Below are 21,663 nucleotides of genomic sequence, written 5' to 3' on the forward strand. Positions count from 1 at the left end.
TTAGAAAGAGAAGCTTGAGACTTAGAAACTCTGTTTGGTTGTTTACCACAGTACATAAAGACTCAAACTGCATCCAGTGTCCCCAGGATGCTCTTCAGATTTACCAATGCTTAGGAACATCCCTCTGAGTGCAAAGATCTGAAGAAAAAGACATGCCCTAGGATATTGTGGGTGGGACTTGTGCATGTCCACCCCCAGTTTAACCCTTTGTTTGATCAGCCAACTTCCTAGACAAAGCTACAGAGCCAACTGGATGTGCAAGTTGATAAGAATCTTAAGGATAGATCAGGATATACTGTATTTTTCTGTGTATAAGACTATATTTCCCCCTATTTTTTTCAAGTTTAAAATTGGGGGGGTCGTCTTATATATGGATAGTGCATATGTGGGATTTCTTCATTTGGAGTCCCAAAAAATAGGGGGCGTGTTATACATGGGGGCATGTTATACATGGAAAAATAGGTTCACCTGGTAGCTTTGTCAGCGGCCTGCAAAGAATATGTAAACTTAATTTATTTTCTTGCCAGCCTATATTTAATGTGGTGTAATAAGGCTGTCCAAAAGTGAATTCAGTTGCAAGATGAAAAACTCATTGTGAAATAACAGCTGCAATTGTTGCTGCTAATAGATATCACTAACATTATGCAACCAGATATATGTTTAGCATGTTGACTTCCTTAAATTCCTCTCTTGGTTTGTTACTTCTCTCTTAGTCCTTGGTGTATGTGTTCACTCTACTTACAAACTGCTTTGTTCCCTTGAAAAGGTGGCTGTCTTTCTGTGGTCAACAGGAGATTCTGTGTGTATCAAACTGCAGTTAGGTGAGAATATAATTAAGTGCACAAAAAGCAGAGATGGGAGGATCCCATACAGAATAAGAAGAAAGGGGGAAGGGAGTTCTTTTATTTATTTACTTACTTACTAGAATCTCTTTTCTTGCTGAATATTCCTTTCTTCGGTTTGTGATGCTTAAAAAGAAAAAAAAAATCACGTGCCTGTTCCAAACACATTCCTTACAGTGCCTGAGCCCTTTGGAGGGGCTATAATCATTGGACAAGAATCCATCACCTACCACAATGGTGATAAATATTTGGCTATAGCCCCACCCATCATCAAGGTGAGTACATGTTTCTCTTTGAAATATAATTTGTTTAAAGCTGGAAGTACCATCCACTATGTGTGTGAATGTGGTATGGTTTACTATATTGGTTACCGCAAAATTGGATGGGGGGATATTTTTATGAACCTACCTGTGTTGAAAGCCTTCTTTCCCGTGATTTCTGAGGTATGCTGAAGAAAGGTACAAGTATTTGCCTATCTTGAATGCTTTGCTTGCCCTCTGAGAGCCCTCTGATCAGTCCATAAAGCACTGCTGTCAATCAAATCAGTTCTCTTTGACTTCTGTGATATGGGCTATAGCTAGATAGTATGTGATGTTGTCACAATCAGTATGTGATTCCTGATTAAGGAAAGTAGAGGCATTTCCTAACTAAGCAGGAGATAGGGGAATGAATGACAGTGAACATTTTTGAAAAGGGGAAATATCTCCCTTCCCTTTCACAAAGCACAATTTTCCACACAGAAATGGAAACAGGTGAATTGGCACAGTCTAGATTGTGTAGTTTTAAAGCAACTTTACAAAACATTGAAGGGGCAGCATGTGCGAGACTCATCAGGTGGTATCTCTGTTGGCCTCAACACAGCAACCTTTGGTAAACGCAACAGTAAAATGTAATGACCTGTTAGTCAAGATTGCTACAACTAAAGTACTCTCTACCAATAATAGCTGTGGCAACACAAGAAGGATAAGACCAGGATATTTTATGTTAAGTGATGCTTTTAGATTTTTCACTTTCTTTAAAGCTTCCCAATTGCTTTAGACGCCGTTTTTAGGAGGGAAATCAAAGTATTCAAAGAGCAGTGCAGTGTAAATGCCATCTTGGTTCTCTGCAGAGTTCTAAATAATGCCTCTTTTGTGAAACAGCAAAGTACAATCGTATGTCACAACCGTGTGGATCCAAATGGGTCTCGTTACCTTCTGGGGGACATGGAAGGCCGCCTCTTCATGCTACTACTGGAGAAGGAGGAGCAGATGGATGGTGGCATCAGTCTCAAGGACTTGCGTGTGGAGCTTCTTGGAGAGGTAGTTCTTATTCCTTCCTCCCATTTCTGGGGCATTTGGTGTGAAACAAATTGGCAAAGCCATTTGGGCAGTTAAAGTGAAGGTGGAGAAAGAACCCCTAGCAAAGATTGACAGCTTGAATCTTTCTCCAAACACTTAACTTTCAGTGCTGTCTCATAAAGCATTTGCACCCAGCTTGCCCTAAGAAACCCAAGCAGTGCTGTGTTCAGGTGTTACCTAAAGAATTGTCTTAGAGAATCAATAAATGTAGGATTTCCCTCAGCTGTGACTCTCTGTCTCTGAGAGGATTTCTCACAGATCTAATTGTGCTTTCATTTCTTTATTTTTTAAGTTTATTATAACATTTGTATCCCAGCCTTCCTCAAATGAGCTCTGAGTAGTGTGTTCATCTCACAAAAATCCAGTGAGGTAGATTAGGCCAAGAAAAGAGTCCATGCTTTTCCAAGGCTGTCCACTGAGTTGTATAGTCATGAGGATTTGAATCTTGGTTTCCTCCAGAAGACCTCCAGGTTCTGTCTGCAGCACCACACTAGCTTATGTTTTAGAACCCGATGATTGGCAATTATTTTCATTTGTTGTAAAATATAAGCAGATTAACAAAGTATTTTTAATGTTGTATTCCACATTGAGGGGCCCTTGGGGCAGGCAGAACAGTAATTTTAAAATACTTTTAATAAATAATAATTAACTGCATAAGTAAATGTTTTAAAAAGACTTACTTTTATTTTATTCTCAACTAGACATCCATTGCTGAATGCCTGACTTATTTAGATAATGGCGTTGTGTTTGTTGGCTCTCGGCTTGGGGACTCCCAACTTGTGAAGGTAAAATGTAGCCCTCAGTGAACCTGTGAATTTTTCACCCGCAAATAGTTGCTCAGCTATATTCTACCAGATGTATATTTAAATGCTATGGGCGGGTGACCACTGAATTTATTTCCACCATCTCTTGGAGCTCCGTGTAGTATTTTTGGCAGGCTCTGTTCTATTTTTATTTTCTTGAGAAATTTAATCTTATTTTCATTCCTAGCTCAACGTAGACAGTAATGAGCAAGGATCATATGTTGTCGCCATGGAAACCTTCACCAATCTTGGCCCCATTGTGGACATGTGTGTGGTAGATCTTGAAAGGCAAGGCCAAGGGCAGGTAAATTTTGGTTCTTCCTTCCCTTTGAAATGTCTGACCTCACTAGGAGCGGTGTTTTGTGTGCTGCATTTTAATCTTATCTTTCCTCTTAAATTATTCAGAGTAATGATGTGGTCCTCCCTAATTTTATCCCCAGAACAACCCTGTAGGGTGGGTTAGGCTGACAAACAGAGACTAGCCCATGATCATCCAGTGGCTAAACAGAACTTTGAACAAGGGTCTGACATGCTATCCTTACGTTGCATGATTTTAGAGGAACCTTTTCCTTTTATTCTCTGTAAAGGCCTTCGGCTATATACAATAAAAATGGACTTGACCATGACATGCTATCCAATGGGCATCACAGTGTGCTCATACACCTGCTGAGGCCCCATGCCCTTCCCAGTTTTTAATTAAAAAAGAATTTTTTTGGGGGGGGTCCCTTTGCAGGCAAGGGTTGCCTCCTTTTTTGTCACTTTTTGTTTTTGTTTTAAAGGATCTAGGGGTTTTGGTATGTTTTTTGTATGGTGGTGGTAGGTGAGGAATTTCTGACCATCGCCAGATTTACTTCTGTGAATAGGTGTCTTGTGTGCACATGACAGTTACTTAGGTTTCCAAATGTGACCCAGGGCACTGTCTAGTTAATCTGATGATAGATTGAAAATTGTTGCTCCTCTTCAGCCATGAATGTGCTAAAGTAGAGAGACAATTTCTGAGAACTTTAACTTAGCCCCCTAAGTAGTGGGTCCATTCTGGAAATCTATTTTATTTCCTACAGAATGGTGGCAGGCTGTAATATATTGTCTCCCTTCAGAGATTTGCTTAAATGCCTCTCTGGTAGATTGTAGGAAAAGCTTCCTTATCTTCAGGAACTGAATTGGATTAAATGCAATGTCCGCTACCCATTTAATATGGCCATTATTAATGTCAGAGTGTTTTAATGGCTGTTCTCTGCTTTCCCCAGCTGGTTACTTGCTCTGGTGCTTTTAAGGAGGGCTCTCTGAGGATCATCCGGAATGGAATTGGGATTCATGAACATGCCAGCATTGATCTCCCAGGGATTAAAGGTGTGTCAACATGATATAAATTAATAATTTGTGGCACTCTCTGAAGTGAGGATAATGCATATTGCTCAAAGTGTTTTGAGCAATATGCCAATGTTGTCACATAGGAAATTTTGTGAATGAGCTTTTCACGCTTTAAAAAAAAAGCAAACCCATGATTCTAGCCCTCATGGGTGTCTAGAAAAGATTAGAAAATGGTGGGCAAGTGGTTAGTGAAGACTTACAGAGGAGGCTGGCAGGTTTTGGGTAGATAAAATTGTAATTTTTCAATGCTTTTCTCGAGTTGCCTCTCTTTATCTTTTGTATCACGTTCTTTACCTTTGTTCTGTATTCTGTGGAGGCTAAAATCTTAGACTGGGAGAAGATTACATAATGGTTTGTATAATTTATTCTAGCCTAGAACTGAGAATAGTTGGCACAGGATAAACGCTGTGTGGTGCTTTAGAAGAAGTGAGGCAGGAGAATGTGCCGGCTTGGCACTTCTGAGTTACGAGATCCCTTGGTCTTTTGTGATCTCTTGATAAAATATCTTTTTATGTCTCTGCACTGCAGGATTGTGGCCTCTGAGGTCAGACTCACACCGTGAAACTGATAATACCTTAGTGCTGTCTTTTGTGGGGCAAACCAGGTAGGAGAAATGCTGATGTTTTGTAGGGCTGAAAGTGGAGTTAAAAATTTGTATGTCTTTGCTGATAATTTTGACCAGGTCCTCCTACGTTTTGCAGGGTTTTGATGCTGAATGGGGAGGAAGTAGAGGAGACCGAATTGACAGGATTTGTGGATGATCAGCAGACCTTTTTCTGTGGCAATGTAGCCCATCAGCAGCTAATCCAGGTAAGAAGCAAGCATTTCTTGAAGATAAAACCTTTAAAGTAGGAGTGGCTAATTTCTCACCCTCTGATTGTTGCTGGACTACAGTTCACATTATCTCTATCCATTGGCCATGCTGGCTGGGCTGAAGGGACCTGAAGGGCAATATCTGGAGGGCACAACAAGTTAGCCACCACTGCTTTTAAAGTATGCATCCTATCAGGAGTGAAATATCAGGACTGTGATGCATAGACAGAGGCCTAAAAACAACTTTCCTTTGAGTCAGGAAGAGATACCTATTTTTGTTTCTTTCTTTAGATAACATCTGCCTCGGTACGGCTTGTCACTCAGGAGCCCAAAGCCCTTGCAAGTGAATGGAAAGAGCCAAATGGGAAGAACATCAGCGTGGCTTCCTGTAACAGCAGTCAAGTGGTGGTGGCTGTGGGGAGAGTGTTGTACTATCTAGAGATCCACCCCCAGGAACTCAAGCAGATAAGGTGCATGTGAACTGCAGCTGGGACATTTTGTGCTGACTCTCTTAGACTCACTGTAATACTGACATGTTTCCTCCTTGTCAGCTGCACAGAGATGGAGCATGAAGTGGCCTGCCTGGACATCACTCCCCTGGGAGACACCAGTGGCATGTCCCCTCTGTGTGCTATTGGCCTTTGGACTGACATCTCAGCCCGTATTCTTAAGCTGCCCTCGTTTGACCTCTTACACAAGGAGATGTTGGGAGGAGGTATGAGCGGCTTGTGTGTTTTCTATATTGGGAAAGGCAAATACTGCTAAGGGTGATCTGAACGAACTCTGTTCCACTTTCTGCAGAGATCATCCCACGTTCCATTCTGATGACCACTTTTGAGAATAGCCACTACCTGCTTTGTGCCCTGGGAGATGGGGCTCTCTTCTACTTTGGACTGAACATTGAGACAGGTGAGGTTTTAGGCTCCTCCTCCTCCTCCTCAAACTTTCTTTCTCTGTAACATTCATTTTGAGGGCCAACTTGGATGCAACATCCAGAGATTTGTGATCAGGTATGTTGCCATTGTTATTGAAAGTGACAGCTGCTGCCAAACAGTTCAACCATTTCCCTTTACACCATTTTCTTAATTTCAATCATGTACAGTAAATCATCCCCAAAATGGTGCCTGCCCCATAGAGCATGCTAATACTAATACACTATGTGTATGTTGGCCCCAATGGGGGAAAGAGTTTAAACAAGGAAAGCAGCATGCAGGGAACGGGTTAACACACACACAACACCCTGACTCTTACCCAGATTCCCTTCTCTCCCACACACTTTTATCTTAAAACAAACACAGCAGGTGTCTAATTGCAGGTGTTCTGTTCCTAGAATCTGGTTTGGCCTTGAGAATAGAACATTTGGGCGATTCTCCCCCAAAAGACTGCAATCTACTCAGGATATCTATACTGAGAGACTGTTGCCTGCTTCTTTTGGGCAGCTGTTTTAAGGGAATCTTTCTGCTTTCTGTCTGGAATGGATTTCTGTGGAAAGTGAAAAGACACAGTGGTCTTGATACTCTTTAGCCGAGTGAGAGAATTTAGTAGGTTAATCTGCATGTGGTGGACAAACAGCAGTCACACTCCTGCTAGTTTATTTCCCCCCTTGCTTTCTCTTGGTAGGTAACCTCTCATGCTATACTTTCCCACAACAGGTTTGTTGAGTGATCGTAAGAAAGTGACACTGGGAACCCAGCCCACCGTTTTAAGGACCTTTCGCTCCCTCTCCACCACCAATGTGTTTGCCTGCTCTGACCGCCCGACTGTGATATACAGCAGCAACCACAAACTGGTCTTCTCCAATGTCAATCTTAAGGAGGTGAACTACATGTGCCCTCTCAACTCAGATGGGTACCCTGACAGGTGGGTGTGCTCTGTTTCTCCTCTTTAATTAGCCTATTTTCCACAGAGCATGCACGCTGCCTCCCTGCTCAGACCTACTTGATAATGTGGACACGGCAGTTCCCTTCTGGCTGTTTCAGAGCGAGTATATGGTAGCAATGAACACTGGCAATACGCAATCTTCTGGGTCTGCCTGCTTAGACAATATAGAGATCATAAAGCTAGCTTTTTTGCTTTCAAAATCTGGTATTGAAGCAATAGCAAAATAGCAACGCAGTCTTCTAAATGATGAGCAAAAAGTAATCCTTTACAACAGAGTTATTCACTTGAGTGTGAAGGAGCTGGCTTTTTGATTTCCTGCTCCTTCTCCTTTAAACTTCTGATAGGTTCCCCTGCTTTTAAATGAACTACCTCTGATTCCTCCCACAGCCAGTTTAAAATATTCAGAAAGCAATTGGAAATTATGCAGTTATTGGGGGGTGTCGTGGATGGATTATTGTTTTGTTTGTTATGTTATGTATTCGTATGCTTTTTTCTTCTTCTGTACACCACCCTGTGATCCTTGGATGAAGGGCCATATAAAAATTTAATAAATAATATATCCCCCCCCCCCCCCCGCTCATCAGAGGAACCTTAGTTCACCCCATATTGGAATAAATCACCTGCGTTTTCAACATCTAACTGTATGTTACCTGAAATCATTATTCATCCTATAATACCACTGACTGATTCTGGTGTTTTTTAAATCTTTCATTGTATTCATTCAAGTTGATAAGTAACCAGGAGTGCCTGGTAAGCTACTCCTTAGTGTTTTGCATCATTTATTCTGAAATGGGGCTGATAGTTCATAAACTAATTTTCTTCAGGAGTGGGAGAGAATACAGTGGTGAGGTGGGACAGGCATGAGGTTGGTGTTTATGCCTCAGCATTGTGCATGCATATGTTCTCTCTGTGGCTTTCCAAAGGGAGTTTCGGAAGCTAAAAAGACAGTTCCTTCATGTTGATGGGGAATACTGTTGGGAGAAGGAACAAACTTGGTGTCAGTACCACAGTCATTCTGCCTTTTCACAATCATCCCCCCTATAACAGGTTTATCTATCATGGGGAACTGGTGGCCCTTCATATTTTGTTTGATTCATTGACACCAGCTAGCATGACCAGTGGTCAGGGGTGATGGAAGTTGAAGTCCCATAGGTTCCGCATGCCTAGTCTACGATATCAATGCAAGGATTGTCTTCCACTCCCTGCACAACCTTCCTTCCCCTCCCTCTTACTATCCACATGCGTTCTTTGTTCCTGATGTCTGTGTAGGAAGTCCTTGGTAAAGCAGTAAATCTCATTTAACACATATTACTTCTTTTGCTATGATATTTACCTTTTCAACTTACTGCAAGTCTTGGTAGGAGAAATACCGACACTGATGCATTTCTTAAACTGTGGGTTATTTTATTGCTTTAGTTAGCTATGTGGATAGGAACCCTAGATTCAAGAGGCCCTATGTGTAGGGGTGGAAGAACAATTTTTTAAATTTAAAGTGAAATGCCTTATTTGTCCTTATTTTGCAGCCTGGCTTTAGCCAACAACAGCACTTTGACCATTGGCACCATTGATGAAATTCAGAAGTTGCACATCCGCACTGTTCCCCTTTATGAGTCACCCAGGTGAGCAAAGTGAGAAAAGAGTACCTCCAGGGGCTCTAATAGAGAGGTTTTAGGGGTGGGATAGGGCGATAGCATTTCTGTCTGCATTCCTGTGACAATGTAGAAAGCAGCATAGGTAGGACTGTATTAGTAGTTGTAGCTTTGTTTATTCTTGCCTTACCTATGTGTCCCTTTTTGTCATGCAGGAAGATCTGTTATCAAGAAGTATCTCAGTGTTTTGGCGTACTCTCCAGTCGCATTGAAGTTCAGGATGCCAGTGGAGGCACCACTGCACTGAGACCCAGTGCAAGTACCCAGGTGAAAGGAACTTCCTTGCAGATACCTCTCTGCAATATGACAAGCAAGCAGCTGGCATTGGTATCATGATTTCTTGCAGCTACATCAGAGGGAATTTATTTTGCTTAGCATTCTGATCATTCCTGCTTTTGTGAGATTGAGTGCTTTTAGCAGGCTACTCTTGTCTTTTCCTTGCACAATAGTCTGAATTTGAGTGGGGCTTTTGAATTCAATGTCTCTGTTTTATGTTAGGAACAAATATTTTGGGCTGCCCAACACATTGAGGCACCTCCAGTTATTCAAACTTTGTTCTCCTAGTTTTCTAGTGTCAAAATGTCCTGGGGATCTGCTCATAACTTTACTTAAGTTTCTCCTTTTTATGAGCAGATCCCCAGGGGATTTTGACCCTTCTTCTAGGCTAATTTCCAAGTGCCTCTTCAGTAAACAGGAAACCTGGCAATACAGATCTGCTGCTTAATTCTCCCTGACCCTTTCCATTGCCTTCTTCCCCTCCAATCCGTATATGGTCCTATTCTTCATATGCTTGGTGTATCTTGATCTCTGATGTATGTTCATGGTCAGAAGGAAAGGATATCCTTGCCTGATTCATTGGGATTAGGTTACTACCGTTTCCATGGCCTCCAGAAGTAGTTTGAAAGAGTTATTCTTCCCTTCATGTTTCAGGCCCTCTCCAGCAGTGTGAGTTCCAGCAAGTTGTTCTCTAGCAGCACAGCCCCACATGAGACCTCATTTGGCGAAGAGGTAGAGGTGCACAACCTACTCATCATAGATCAGCATACATTTGAAGGTAATCCTCTGCTACTAATTTCCCTTATGAGAAGTCTGCTTTTTGAGAGGCACTCAAGCATGTGAAAAGGGACTGGGAAGGGTAACTTGGAAGCACATGCTGGCATGAGAATGTGCTGAACAGACATTTTTTAAAGTTTCATAGTTACCTATGTCTAACTACATGCTCCAGCTGAGCTTTCTCTCATTTTTTCACTTTTTTGTCTTCAGTTCTTCATGCTCACCAGTTTCTGCAGAATGAGTATGCACTAAGCCTCGTCTCCTGCAAGCTGGGCAAAGACCCCAACACATATTTTATTGTGGGCACAGCTATGGTGTATCCTGATGAGGCCGAACCGAAGCAGGGGCGTATTGTGGTGTTCCACTATTCTGATGGTAAGAGTTGGAGGTTTGAATCAGATTTTCACATTTCCCCAAGGGGCTTGATGAGCTTGATTGTGATCTCTGCTTCTGCATACTTTTTAAGGCCCTCTGGATATTGCTGTTTTTGCCTGCAGAATTGTCTCTTGCTTATGAGAGGTTTTAGCTTCCATGGTCTTCTATTGTAAAAGTCTTGGATTTCAATGTTATAAGAACTGCCTTAATTGCTTCAAGTGGGGGGAAAAAAGCATATCAGGGAAACCATTTTTTAAAATCACAGCTTCCTGCAATGACATGAATTCATTGCAACTTGTTGCCATTTTTGAGCAGCTTCTTGACCTATCTTGTGTCTCCCAATCGTCAATAGGGAATACTTGAGGGAGATTGCATGGGTAATACTATTTTAATGTGTTGTTGAGAATCATTTTGAGTGACACATGTACAAATAAAGTGACAATAGTTATATGCTAACTGTGCCACAGAAGGATTTCTTTTTCATCGGAGAAATGAAAGCTGTTGATCAAATTACTGTGAAGTTGTTATGTTGGACGAAAAAGACAAACAACATATTAAAATCATGAATCTGAATAAAATGTCAAGCACTGTTGTTGATCCTTAGTGACATGCTGTTTTAGTGTTGAAGGAGTGGGATAGAGCATTCAGAGAGGCAGAGAAATAGCAATCACTATAGCAGTTCCCATCCCAACAAACACCAATGCCATACAGGGCTAGGCCTCTTCCCACTTCAGAGACCTCATGTTTCTTATACAGTGAAGTGGAAAGAACTTGGTCTAAGCAATGGAGGAGGCTGCATCTTGTGGCACAGACCTTCCTACTCTTGCCACTAAACTGTGCCTATAGTGAAACATTAAGCACATGCATCCATGCAGCACTTCCAAGGCCAGTCTATCATAGAACTGTAGAGTTGGAAGGGACCCTGAGGATTATCTAATCCAACCCCCTGCAATGCAGGAATATGCAGCTGTCCCATACGGGGATCTAACTTGTACTTGGTGTTATCAGTACCATAATAATGCTCTGGCTATAGCTAAGTCTAGCTACTCATTGAGATGTGGGCAGCACATCCCCTTTTTAAGTACTGTTGTATTGATGTGTATCCTAGGTAAATTGCAGAGTCTGGCTGAGAAAGAAGTGAAAGGAGCTGTTTATTCCATGGTGGAATTCAATGGAAAACTCTTAGCTAGCATAAACAGCACGGTAAGGCTTCCAAGAGCTTTCACATCCATGTCTGGGGTTATTTGGGGCTTTTATTTGGGGTTATTTGGGTTGTCTGGGGCTGGGGTTATTTGAGCAGGAGTGCACCTGACCCTGTTGTGAGGTCCCTGCCTCTGTCTCAGCTGTGACATACACCTTTCTGTTCTTCCAGGTGCGGCTATATGAGTGGACAGCAGAGAAGGAGCTTCGCACTGAATGCAATCATTACAACAACATCATGGCCCTCTACGTGAAGACGAAGGGAGACTTCATCTTAGTTGGAGATCTAATGCGCTCTGTCCTTTTGCTTGCCTATAAGCCCATGGAAGGGAACTTTGAAGAGGTATTGATTATGGTTGTTACCTTATTGAGTACAGCGGTCAAGAGGCCCTCATAAAGAGCTTCAGAAAAGAAAATAACATTTGACAGGAATAGGGGCAGCTTTTCATGTCTTTTGGCCACGGTGTTCTCATGACAGCGCATTAAGGGGAGGAGTTTTGAACTTGACTTGTCAAGCCTACTTGACCAAGGCTGGCCTTGTTACTGAGTAGTGTAAGATGTGTGCCTCAGGCTGCAGATGTTTGGATTTCAGTCTTTAAAGGCAACTAAATTGTCAATTTAGTGTGTGCTTATTATTGGAAGGGAGGCATCATATGAACTTTCCACCTCAGGAGCCAAGTATCTTTTTTTTATGAATAATTTTTTATTAACCGACCAATCACATCAAATCAAACCAAATTACATAAATTCTAAATTACACAGCCGAATTTTAAATTTTTGTTGGGGGTACCCATATTTCAAGTTCCTTTTTTTTTTTTTTTAAATAATATTTATTAAAGTTTTCCAATTAATTACAAATTAATAAAACATCCAATTTCAAATCTTTTTCCAATTACATCCTTTCAGGACTTCCCCTTCCCTCCCCCCCTTGTATTCCAAATCTCTCAAAAACAGATAATCTCAACAAGTTCTTCTCCTCAATTCAAACTTGTTATCCTTAACCCAAAAATTTTTTTTTTTTATAAAAAAAAAAAAAAAAAAAATTATTTTCCATTCCCCTAAAATCGGCTTAGTCCCTCCACGAGTTCCCCACTTTAGAATACCATGTGGATGTATATAGCCTAAATAAAACATAGTTTACGCCCTTTGGGTTCCACATTTCCCACCCCCCCTTTTCCCGGTTGCGTTCCCAATATTCCTCAATGTCCGATATTTCCACGTCTCTCTAAGTCATAGTCCTTTGCCAGTCCTCTTTAGTTTCGCATGTCCAATCATGAAAGGATTCTGTCTCAAAGAAAGGCCCATTTTTTCCATCCAGATTTTTATATCCAGGAGTGAAAAACTCCAAATTATAATCCTTAAGCTTGTCAAATCTGGATGTCCCAAATGTCCCCACTTTCGACTTAGTCCAATTCTTGTTGTTTTGTTGTTCTTATTGGCCACACTCCTCTTTCTGTTTCTTTCTGTCCCTGTTTTCCTGCACAAATGTCCTAATTCCAAAAGTTAGTTCCTTTGCAGAGGCTTGTTGCTCAGAAACAAAACATTACGTCAAGTTCCTTTCATTCCACAACGGATGATTCCATTGTCTTCTTCGGTATACTGGCCTCTGTAGTCATAATAATGTTCCATTTCTGCAGTTTCCCAGGAGATAAAAAATTCTGTTCAAATTTCCAACTAAAACCACTTGTGATATCCCTCGGCTCCTCTAGGTGGATTGCAAAAACTGAGTTCCCTTCCAGATCACATCCATTAGCCCTAGTAACTTTGTAATCCTTATTTAAAGCAATTTGTATCCAATTTATAACAAATATAACCTGCAAAGTCCTTGTAACATAGTCTCTATCTTGTTTTTCTGCTTTGACAGCTCTTTGACAGCTGTCAAAACTTGCCTTTCTCCTCTCCAAACACCGTCATCGATCGCTCCCGGGGTTCCAGGGGGGGGGTGTTTTTAAGTCCAAATTCTACTTTCCTCCTCCAGCTCAATCTCATATTCTTCACTCGTGAGGTTCCAAACTTGCCAAAATGATGTTATTCCGATCTTAGTTATCAAATCCTTTGTTTTGACCCTTCTACAATGGAGGGGGTGGCTGACTTCCTTTTTTGCGCCTCCCCCGCTCGCTCCGAAATTTTAAAATTTTGTCCCTCTTTTTAGTCCAGGTTCCAATTACTTACGGGTTGTTCTTTTAGGTCCAAATTTTCAAAGGAAAAAGCCAGCGCTCTCCGCCGGATGGCATGCGGCTTCGCACGGCAGGGATGGCAGAGGACTCAAAACACCACGCTTCTCCCCGGCACCCGATCCTTAGCCTTTAAAAAGGCTCCTTCACGGGTCGGGAGGGCGCTAACGGTGCCAGCCGAGTCTCCATGTCCACGGCCCCCGTGGCCGTGGTTTTTAAGGGTCCCCGCATCGCCGGTGCGGTAGGACCCAGCCCCTGCCGTGCAGGCTCCCTCCGGAGCTCGGAGGGAGTCCGCCATTCGGCGATGGCGCCGACCCGGAAGTCCCCCCATATTTCAAGTTCCGAAGGGATCCAATCAGCTTCTTGCTTCTTACTGCTGTTTTAATGTCCACAAATCTAACCTTATGATGTTCACAGTACTATCCAGTCCTTTCTTATTTTTCCACATCTCTTGTTGTTATTTTCATATAATTTTCCTTTCTCTTTGTGACCTCTGATAGTCTCCGCAAGCTGGTTAGAACAGTTTGTAATCCTGCGTGGATATTTTTTTTTTATCCAGTAGCCATATCCAGACGTTTTCCATATAACATCACTTCTATACATCAAAACAGTCTTAGCGTCATTAATCTTCACCAATCTGCCTCCTTTCTCAAAACCTCTGAGGAGATTCACTAGGAATGCAGTCTGAAAACAAGCCCGTTCTTCCTCCCGGCTATAAATCCTTTGGCAAGATGGCAACTCCAAATTAATTGCTGCGCCATTCCCAAAAGCTCTTATTGCTTCTCGGTCTCCATAAAGCATAATATCTCCACACAGACCTTAATCATCCTGCTTGAATCAGTTCAACCGACGGTTCTAATGAGGAGGGGTTCTTGTAAATCACATAGAAGGAAAGTAAAAAAGGTTTTCCCCCCCCATTCAGCCCCGTTGTCAACATACCCCGCCTTTGGTGTATCTTCATCGTAAAATATTCCTGTTTCTCCAGCCCGTCGTCTACTTTCGCAGAGGTCACTTAAATTAGCAGACTTCACTCCTTCACTTGAAATATGTGCATTTGCTTCTTTTGTAATTAATTATTCCAAATTGCTGCAACTAGTGCGCGATCAGAGACAGCGTCCAGGAGAGCCGAGGTCCACACGGGGGCATTCTGCCTAGGGCCCTCACCCCCTTCTTTCGAATTAGGGGGTGATTTATGGGCACAGCAGGCAAGGGCAGTGTTCCCCATTTCCTTGGGGCAACAAGGGAGGCTGCCTGCTCCCATAACAGCCTCTTAATTACCCTGTGTGGGTCGGAGAGATGGTATTGTCGGCCATCTTCCAAAGCGCCCCCTAGTTGTCCCCCAGGAGCCAAGTATCTTGGGCTGACTGGCCCTTTTCATTTCACCCCATATTCAAGGCTGTTTGGAGTTCAATACTGGCCACATTTGTGAAATGAATAAATATTTGTGTAAAGATGATTAACAGTAGCTTAGAATTTTCTGCCTGAGGCAGAGATTGGAACCACATACTTACATGCGTTCATAAATGCATATACTGCTGAGGCTGGTTTCTTCCACACAAGGTCTTTCTTGATCCTATAGCTAACAGTGCAGTTTTGATTGTGCTAGGAACATAATGAATTTCAACAGCAAATGACCTATCCTTCCCTTTTAGATCGCTCGTGACTTTAATCCAAACTGGATGAGTGCTGTGGAAATTTTGGACGATGACAACTTCTTAGGGGCAGAAAATGCCTTTAACTTGTTTGTGTGCCAGAAGGACAGGTGAGATGTCTCCCCAAAAGGATGGATTGAAGCAGCATGCATGTGGCAACTACACCTGGGAATTGAGGTGTGGTGGTTGCCCTGTCATTTCTCCTAGCTGATTTTCTGTGTTGCAGTGCTGCCACAACTGATGAGGAGCGCCAGCATCTGCAGGAGTTTGGGCTGTTCCACCTGGGGGAGTTTGTCAATGTCTTCTGTCATGGGTCTCTGGTCATGCAGAATCTGGGCGAAACATCCACACCAACACAGGGCTCGGTCCTCTTTGGCACAGTCAATGGAATGATTGGTAAGGTTAGAACCAGCCAGGGACCTTCTATTTCTCCATGTAGTAATGAAAAATGTCCCATTCACTGTTTGCTGATATGGAATATGGGGATGGGGTGGGACACTGCTAACTTGGAGTTTTAGTAAAAGGAATTGAAGTAATAGAGACCTTGGGTGAAGAATATACATGCACGTCCCACTATCTGAACACAATGCAGGAAATTGTTAATTTGCATAACAAGCTGATGGCTTCCATTATTTCCTATCAGAACATTTATAATCTGTGATTTGTCTGCTTCCCCTCCCTCCCTGGTTTATGTCTCAAACTGCTGTAGCCAACCAGCCAGAGACAAACAAAGGAAAAACTGCTGCCTGTCTAATCCCTCCTGCTCCCTGAATTGTCCGATCTTTCTCCCTCCCTCCCTTGCAGTTCAGCTCTTAAATTAGGCAGCATCCTCAAAGTCCTTAGGTGGAGATTGAAATGATAACTCTTGAATACTGTTTGAAAATATCATTTTAACAGTTGTCCTTCTCCATAGGACTGGTGACTTCGCTGTCAGAAAGCTGGTATAATCTCCTGCTGGATGTGCAGAACCGACTTAACAAAGTCATTAAGAGTGTAGGAAAGATCGAACACTCCTTATATCCTTTTTTTGTCTCACCATTGCCCTATTCATTGTGCAAAATGCTTAAGAATACTATGTCATAAATTTCACGCATATTGAACCAGAGCAGATTCCAGCGTATGGTTAACAGAGTAAAAGAACTTAAACACGTTGCAGGATTCCCCCCAAAATAGACTAGTGGCAATTAATCTTTCATCTAGCAGAGCTTTACTGCTATTGAAGGTAAATGAGCAATAATGGTCACAAATCCAATACATTCAGGATTGGCCCTGTCCATAAGAAATCCAGTTGCAGCTGACTTAACTTAAACTTACAATAACTTATAGTAAGACTAAACCTTAACACTAAGTATGCTATATACAGAGCATCACACCAGAAGGAAAGAGAGATAGAAAAGAGTGAAACCCAGGCTCCTACTGGCCTTATTATATAGTCAGCATGACCTTGACAGAAAGAGGTAACAGAACCAGTTTAAGCCAGCTGTACTCAGCTTCTCTCAATAACCAAAACATCATGAACCTTCTGCTTGTTTCTTTCACACCGAGAAGCTTCCAGAACCCTCTTGAATTAATTAGAATAGGAAAGATCTCTACACACCAGATCAGTACTTTCTGTACCAAGAAATGCAAACTGACATACTAGACGCAGTACAAGGATATTTTTAAAAGGCTGGTCCCTGCCTACAGACAACACATAGCAATAAATGAAAGTATGGGGAGGGGAGGCAGGGAAGGGAAGGGAAGGGAAGGGAAGGGAAGGGAAGGGAAGGAGCAGCATGAATGTAATCTGAACCCCAAATGACCAACACAATTAAAAGAATGGAAGAGGAGAAAGGAGTTTAAAGAGATGTGTGTCGAAGAGAGAGATCTAAAAATCTTTCAAAGGAAGATGAACAAAGTGATATACAGTGGTACCTCAGGTGAAGCATAGATAGCAACCAGAGTTAAAGATGAGGAATGACAAAAAGGAAGCCTTAACTAAGAGAGGAGTGGAGTACAATGAATAAGATACATGTAGAAAGACGTCATGTATTTTTTAAAGTAGGGTTTTTTTTTTTGATATTACTGTCTTTTTGTATACTGCTTTGAGGTTTGTTTGTTTTTTGCAATCAAGCAGTGTATAAACTTTATGAAATAAATAAGATGGTAGCTGCAAACAGCTTTCTGCAGACCACAGTGATTGATTGGGTATTTAAGGAGTGATACAATCTTTTAGGTGTCCCAATTAATTATAGGAAGGTCAGTTAATGTTACACTGCACCACTTTTGTCATGTGTTTACTCATGTCATTTTTGTTCGTGAAGAGCATGAGAATCTTATAAGGCTGGTGTTGCCGAATAGTTTGTTTCCTTGATTCATGACTGTACCTGGAGATCATTTCATACAGAACGCAAGACAGAGCCAGCTACAGGATTTATTGATGGAGACTTAATTGAAAGCTTTTTGGACATCAGCCGACCCAAGATGCAAGAAGTTGTGGCTAATCTACAGGTAGGATGGGAAAACTAATCACCTGTTAGAAGTTCTTGGGACAGCCTTTCTCATTGTTGAGAGGCCATAATGCTAGCATGGGAGCAAATACCATTAACCTTGGTGAGTCTTCTTTGTTTTTGTTAGCGTACGTAGCATTGCCCCAATAAGAAACTAAGAAGTGGTATACGCCTTCACTGTTGTTTCCACAGGTGGCTTCTGACGCCTCTTTTTGTTTCAGATTGATGATGGCAGTGGAATGAAGAGGGAAGCCACAGTGGATGACCTGATCAAGATTGTGGAGGAGCTCACCCGTATCCACTAGCTGGATGAGGAGATACTTTGCAGCTCCTTCCTCCGTGCTAGCGTATGGAGTCTTTCCCACCTGCAGCTGGGGTCCCTAGCCAGTTGCCCTGTAACACTTTAGAGGCAGTAGCAACGCGCCTGGGTGAAAGTGGGGAATCTCTCTGAACTGAAGCCATCTCGCTAGGGACTTGTGGATGCAATGTTGGCTGTGGATGACATAAGGTTCTGCTTGGATTCACCAACCCAGTACTGGTCTCAGCCAGTTGTTCCCATTGAGTAACGGCTAGCAGTTGGCAAAGGTGTGCCCCCTACCTAGACTCTTCCCACAGCTCATTCACCGTTGTCTTTTAGTATCTTTTTTGGATTTTTTTTTTGTTGTTCCTTGTGTTTTGAAGTGGGAGTCTTTTTTTCCTCTTCATCTATTTGGATGGCGTATGGCTAGATGGCTGTGTCTGGTGTTGGGGAGATGGGAGTTGTGCCTGTCTGGGTAGGGAACTCAAGTGGGTCGAAGGCTGCTCTTCCCCTGGGCCTTTCTGCTCATTCAGGGAGAAGGGGCTGGAAAACAAAAACAAAAAAAATTCTGTTGTTGGTTTTGGAATTTTACCAAATAAAAGTAGTCCAAGAGGAAAGGTTTGGCTGTCATAATCTCCCCCACTCTACTTCAGTATCTCTATCAGGTCAGGGGGAGAAAATCTTACATTTCACACGCTTGTAACACATTGCATTGCACACAAGAGCACGGAAGGTCTGGCAAGCTGTCCTTGAGTATTTTACACAGAAAGGTGGAATGTTGTTTTTTTAATTTATTTTTTATTCCATTTCAGCAAGGGTACCTGAGCTATAGATATACAGTGGTACCTCAGGTTAAGTACTTAATTCGTTCCGGAGGTCTGTTTTTAACCTGAAACTGTTCTTAACCTGAAGCACCACTTTAGCTAATGGGGCCTCCCGCTGCCGCCGCGCCGCTGAAGCACGATTTCTGTTCTCATCCTGAAGCAAAGTTCTTAACCTGAAGCACTATTTCTGGGTTAGCGGAGTCTGTAACCTGAAGTGTATGTAACCCGAGGTACCACTGTAGAGGTAGTTACCTGACCAAACTCTTGCCAGTTTCCTTAAGAAATCTCTTTATTTAGCTGTGTTTCCAAGTGATGCCCACTGCAGTCTTGGATGGCTGATACAACAAGGTCTCATATGCAGACAGACTTCGTGTTTGCAGTCAACCTCAGGTGGAAGACATCATTTATTATCTGTTAGCCTGCCATTATATAGACCCAAGATGCTGCTTTCTGAAACCTTTATTCACACAAGCAAGCAGGAATACTCTGGCAGAAAACGTTTGGTTTCTTTTGAGTGACAGTAATAGTTTTACAACACAGTATGGCCCTCTATGCACTGGCTGCAAAAAAGAATTTGGTAAAATGAGCTAGATAAAATTTCTATGAATTGTTGTGATTCATGGTATTAAGGGTACATAACACAAAGACAAAACAAAATACAACACAAAAATGGCTGCCAAACACAGTGTTTAACATTAAGGTTAAGCTGAGGAAATTACAGAAGTTTCTAGTATACATAAATTGAATGTAACATTTTTATTCCTGTATAGCAAGAAAGCTGCTTTCAATGAATTAGCACCTATGAATTTGATAAGGTCTAAACTGCAGTTGGGTGTCTGGAGGGCCACCTGGTGCTGGCAAATTTATTTTATCAAGCCTCCATAAACGACAATTCTGCATTTATTTTTCCTGCAACACCAAATTCCAGACTTTGTTTCACCAGTTCTCAAACATGAGAGGAGAGCTCTCTCCACTTTGGCAACTGCTAAAAGGAATAGGAGTTAGGGTTGGTTTGTTTGTTTGTGGGTTGGGGGGGTGTCGACATCTGCAGTCGATCTTCAGAAAACGGAATACTGCAATTAATATACAAATAATTAAAATATAAATGACCATGGGAAGAGGCAAATGCACAGGGGCAAATGTCTTTACCATCTGCTTAGCTATCAGGTCTCTGCCTTTCTCAGCTTCAGCTCTGTTGTCTGCCACTCTTGAAGACCAAAGTCGCCTCATTATTTTTCCCCTACACACAAAGCTAAGCACAGAGCAGGGGGAACCCTGCTATCTAGTGGGTTTGCAGCTCTACCAAAGGATTCTGTGCACTTGTCTTAGGGTACTGTATACTGGAGGAGGGGTGTGTTTCGCATTTGCAGGTGGTGAAATGATGTACACTTCCCTGTAATGCCCAGCTGAGGGCAGCATGTTTCTTAAACGTCTCACAGCCTATAAATGGAATAGTTCCCATCACCTGCGATAGCAGGAAGCCATGCCCTGTAGAAATTCTTGTGCACTTGATGATTGTGGCCTCTGGTTTTCCATCCCTTCTAAAGAGATGCCAAGACACTATTGCTGACAGTCTGGCAGACATTTAGCGTCATTATTTATGTTTCATTGTACAATTCTGTTACTAAGATGAGGTGCTAAATCTACTGGTGCCAAAGGTTGCAAGCTTCCCGTAAAACAGCGTATCCTTCAAAAGGTTTTCCCTTGGCGCAGGGTGTTTGGAAACGTTTCTTGTATAAGAGATACTGGCCGTGTAACCTTACAACAGAGCTGTAAACCTTCCTGTGTAGCGAATGGCCAAGTTGTTTTATAGTAAGAGCGTTCACAAAGAGCCTGGCTGCACTCCCAGAAGGAATGATTAAGAGATCTGAAACTTCAGTGTTGTTAAGACTATTACGGTCTATTCCCAGCAGTTCTCTTGGTTTGGCCTGTAATAAACTAACAGCATCTCATAGCTTTAATCAGGATGGCTACTTTCTGTTTGCGAGATCTCTGTTCACGTGCACAAACATGCTCACAAGTGAATAAGTTCATGGTTCTCAGATTAGCAAGACAGCTAGGCATACCTCTTGATTCTCCTTACAGTGCTTCATTTTTCATGCTTCTGAAATGGTATGAGTTGGGCGGGAACTGCTCCTGGCGAAATGGGGCCATGGTACCACCACCAGGCCAATGCCTAAAAACTTTTATATTAGAGGAGAATTGCCACCAAGTCAACACACATTAAGATGGCTGTTTGCTTTAATGTAGGGAAGCAGTCATACACATGGTCCCATACCTGCACTCTGAAGTAATATAGCAGCAGCAGAGGGTCTCTCTCCCCATCCCTCCCGCCATTGAATATATAGATTAGCTCCCCATCAGCAAAATCCTTACATGTCCTTTTTCTATGTATGGAGTTGCAGAGTATTGCTCCTATCTAACGGGACCAAATATAGCAATAGTTTTTGGCTTGTAGGTGACATCCAATAACACCTAAACAGCCTCCATATTAAGAGGCAGTATACCTCTGAATACTAGCTGCCACTTTGGACAAAACTGGGAGGCAGGGGCTGTTGCTTTCATGCCTTCCTTTGAAGGCTTCACTGAAGCTTCTGGCAGGACACAGCTGGAAAGAGACTAGGCAGACCCTTGGCTTCAACCAGCAGGGATCTTCGTGTGTTTTCTTGCTATCATTGTTTGTTCATTCCCTTCTCGAAACCAAGTTACCTGCCTCTCCAGGTACAAAAAGTGCTTGAAGCTGGTGTGCGAGGGGAGAAAATCACAGAGCTGTGCAGCCTGGGCTGCTTTTCAGTCAAAATGTAGCCCAATTGGAAAGCAGTGGTGGCAGCTTTCTGAAGAGGAGATTTCCCCCTCTTTGTTTCCCTTTGGGAGGAACAATGTGACTTGGCAGGGTCCA

At 42.4% G+C, this 21,663-nt stretch overlaps 1 protein-coding gene across 1 annotated transcript in view; it reads left to right on the forward strand.

Annotated features, from left to right (window-relative positions):
* The window catches only part of DDB1 (damage specific DNA binding protein 1), a 25,476-nt gene extending 6,919 nt beyond the window's left edge, over positions 1 to 18,557 (forward strand). Inside the window, exons 6-27 of the mRNA XM_083699051.1 lie at positions 1,020 to 1,117; positions 1,985 to 2,143; positions 2,884 to 2,967; positions 3,173 to 3,289; positions 4,233 to 4,335; positions 4,885 to 4,960; positions 5,058 to 5,166; positions 5,461 to 5,639; positions 5,721 to 5,884; positions 5,971 to 6,078; positions 6,822 to 7,029; positions 8,574 to 8,669; positions 8,855 to 8,966; positions 9,630 to 9,753; positions 9,963 to 10,127; positions 11,236 to 11,330; positions 11,500 to 11,670; positions 15,154 to 15,263; positions 15,380 to 15,549; positions 16,067 to 16,169; positions 17,520 to 17,643; positions 17,864 to 18,557. Coding sequence (XP_083555177.1) covers positions 1,020 to 1,117; positions 1,985 to 2,143; positions 2,884 to 2,967; positions 3,173 to 3,289; positions 4,233 to 4,335; positions 4,885 to 4,960; positions 5,058 to 5,166; positions 5,461 to 5,639; positions 5,721 to 5,884; positions 5,971 to 6,078; positions 6,822 to 7,029; positions 8,574 to 8,669; positions 8,855 to 8,966; positions 9,630 to 9,753; positions 9,963 to 10,127; positions 11,236 to 11,330; positions 11,500 to 11,670; positions 15,154 to 15,263; positions 15,380 to 15,549; positions 16,067 to 16,169; positions 17,520 to 17,643; positions 17,864 to 17,947 — 2,759 coding nt within the window. The 3' untranslated portion in view covers positions 17,948 to 18,557. The remainder of the gene's footprint in view (positions 1 to 1,019; positions 1,118 to 1,984; positions 2,144 to 2,883; positions 2,968 to 3,172; positions 3,290 to 4,232; positions 4,336 to 4,884; positions 4,961 to 5,057; positions 5,167 to 5,460; positions 5,640 to 5,720; positions 5,885 to 5,970; positions 6,079 to 6,821; positions 7,030 to 8,573; positions 8,670 to 8,854; positions 8,967 to 9,629; positions 9,754 to 9,962; positions 10,128 to 11,235; positions 11,331 to 11,499; positions 11,671 to 15,153; positions 15,264 to 15,379; positions 15,550 to 16,066; positions 16,170 to 17,519; positions 17,644 to 17,863) is intronic.
* The last annotated feature ends 3,106 nt before the right edge of the window (positions 18,558 to 21,663 follow it).

The sequence above is a fragment of the Podarcis gaigeae genome (assembly GCF_964106915.1).
Source record: "Podarcis gaigeae genome assembly, chromosome: 1".
In the NCBI taxonomy this organism is placed as follows: domain Eukaryota; kingdom Metazoa; phylum Chordata; class Lepidosauria; order Squamata; family Lacertidae; genus Podarcis; species Podarcis gaigeae.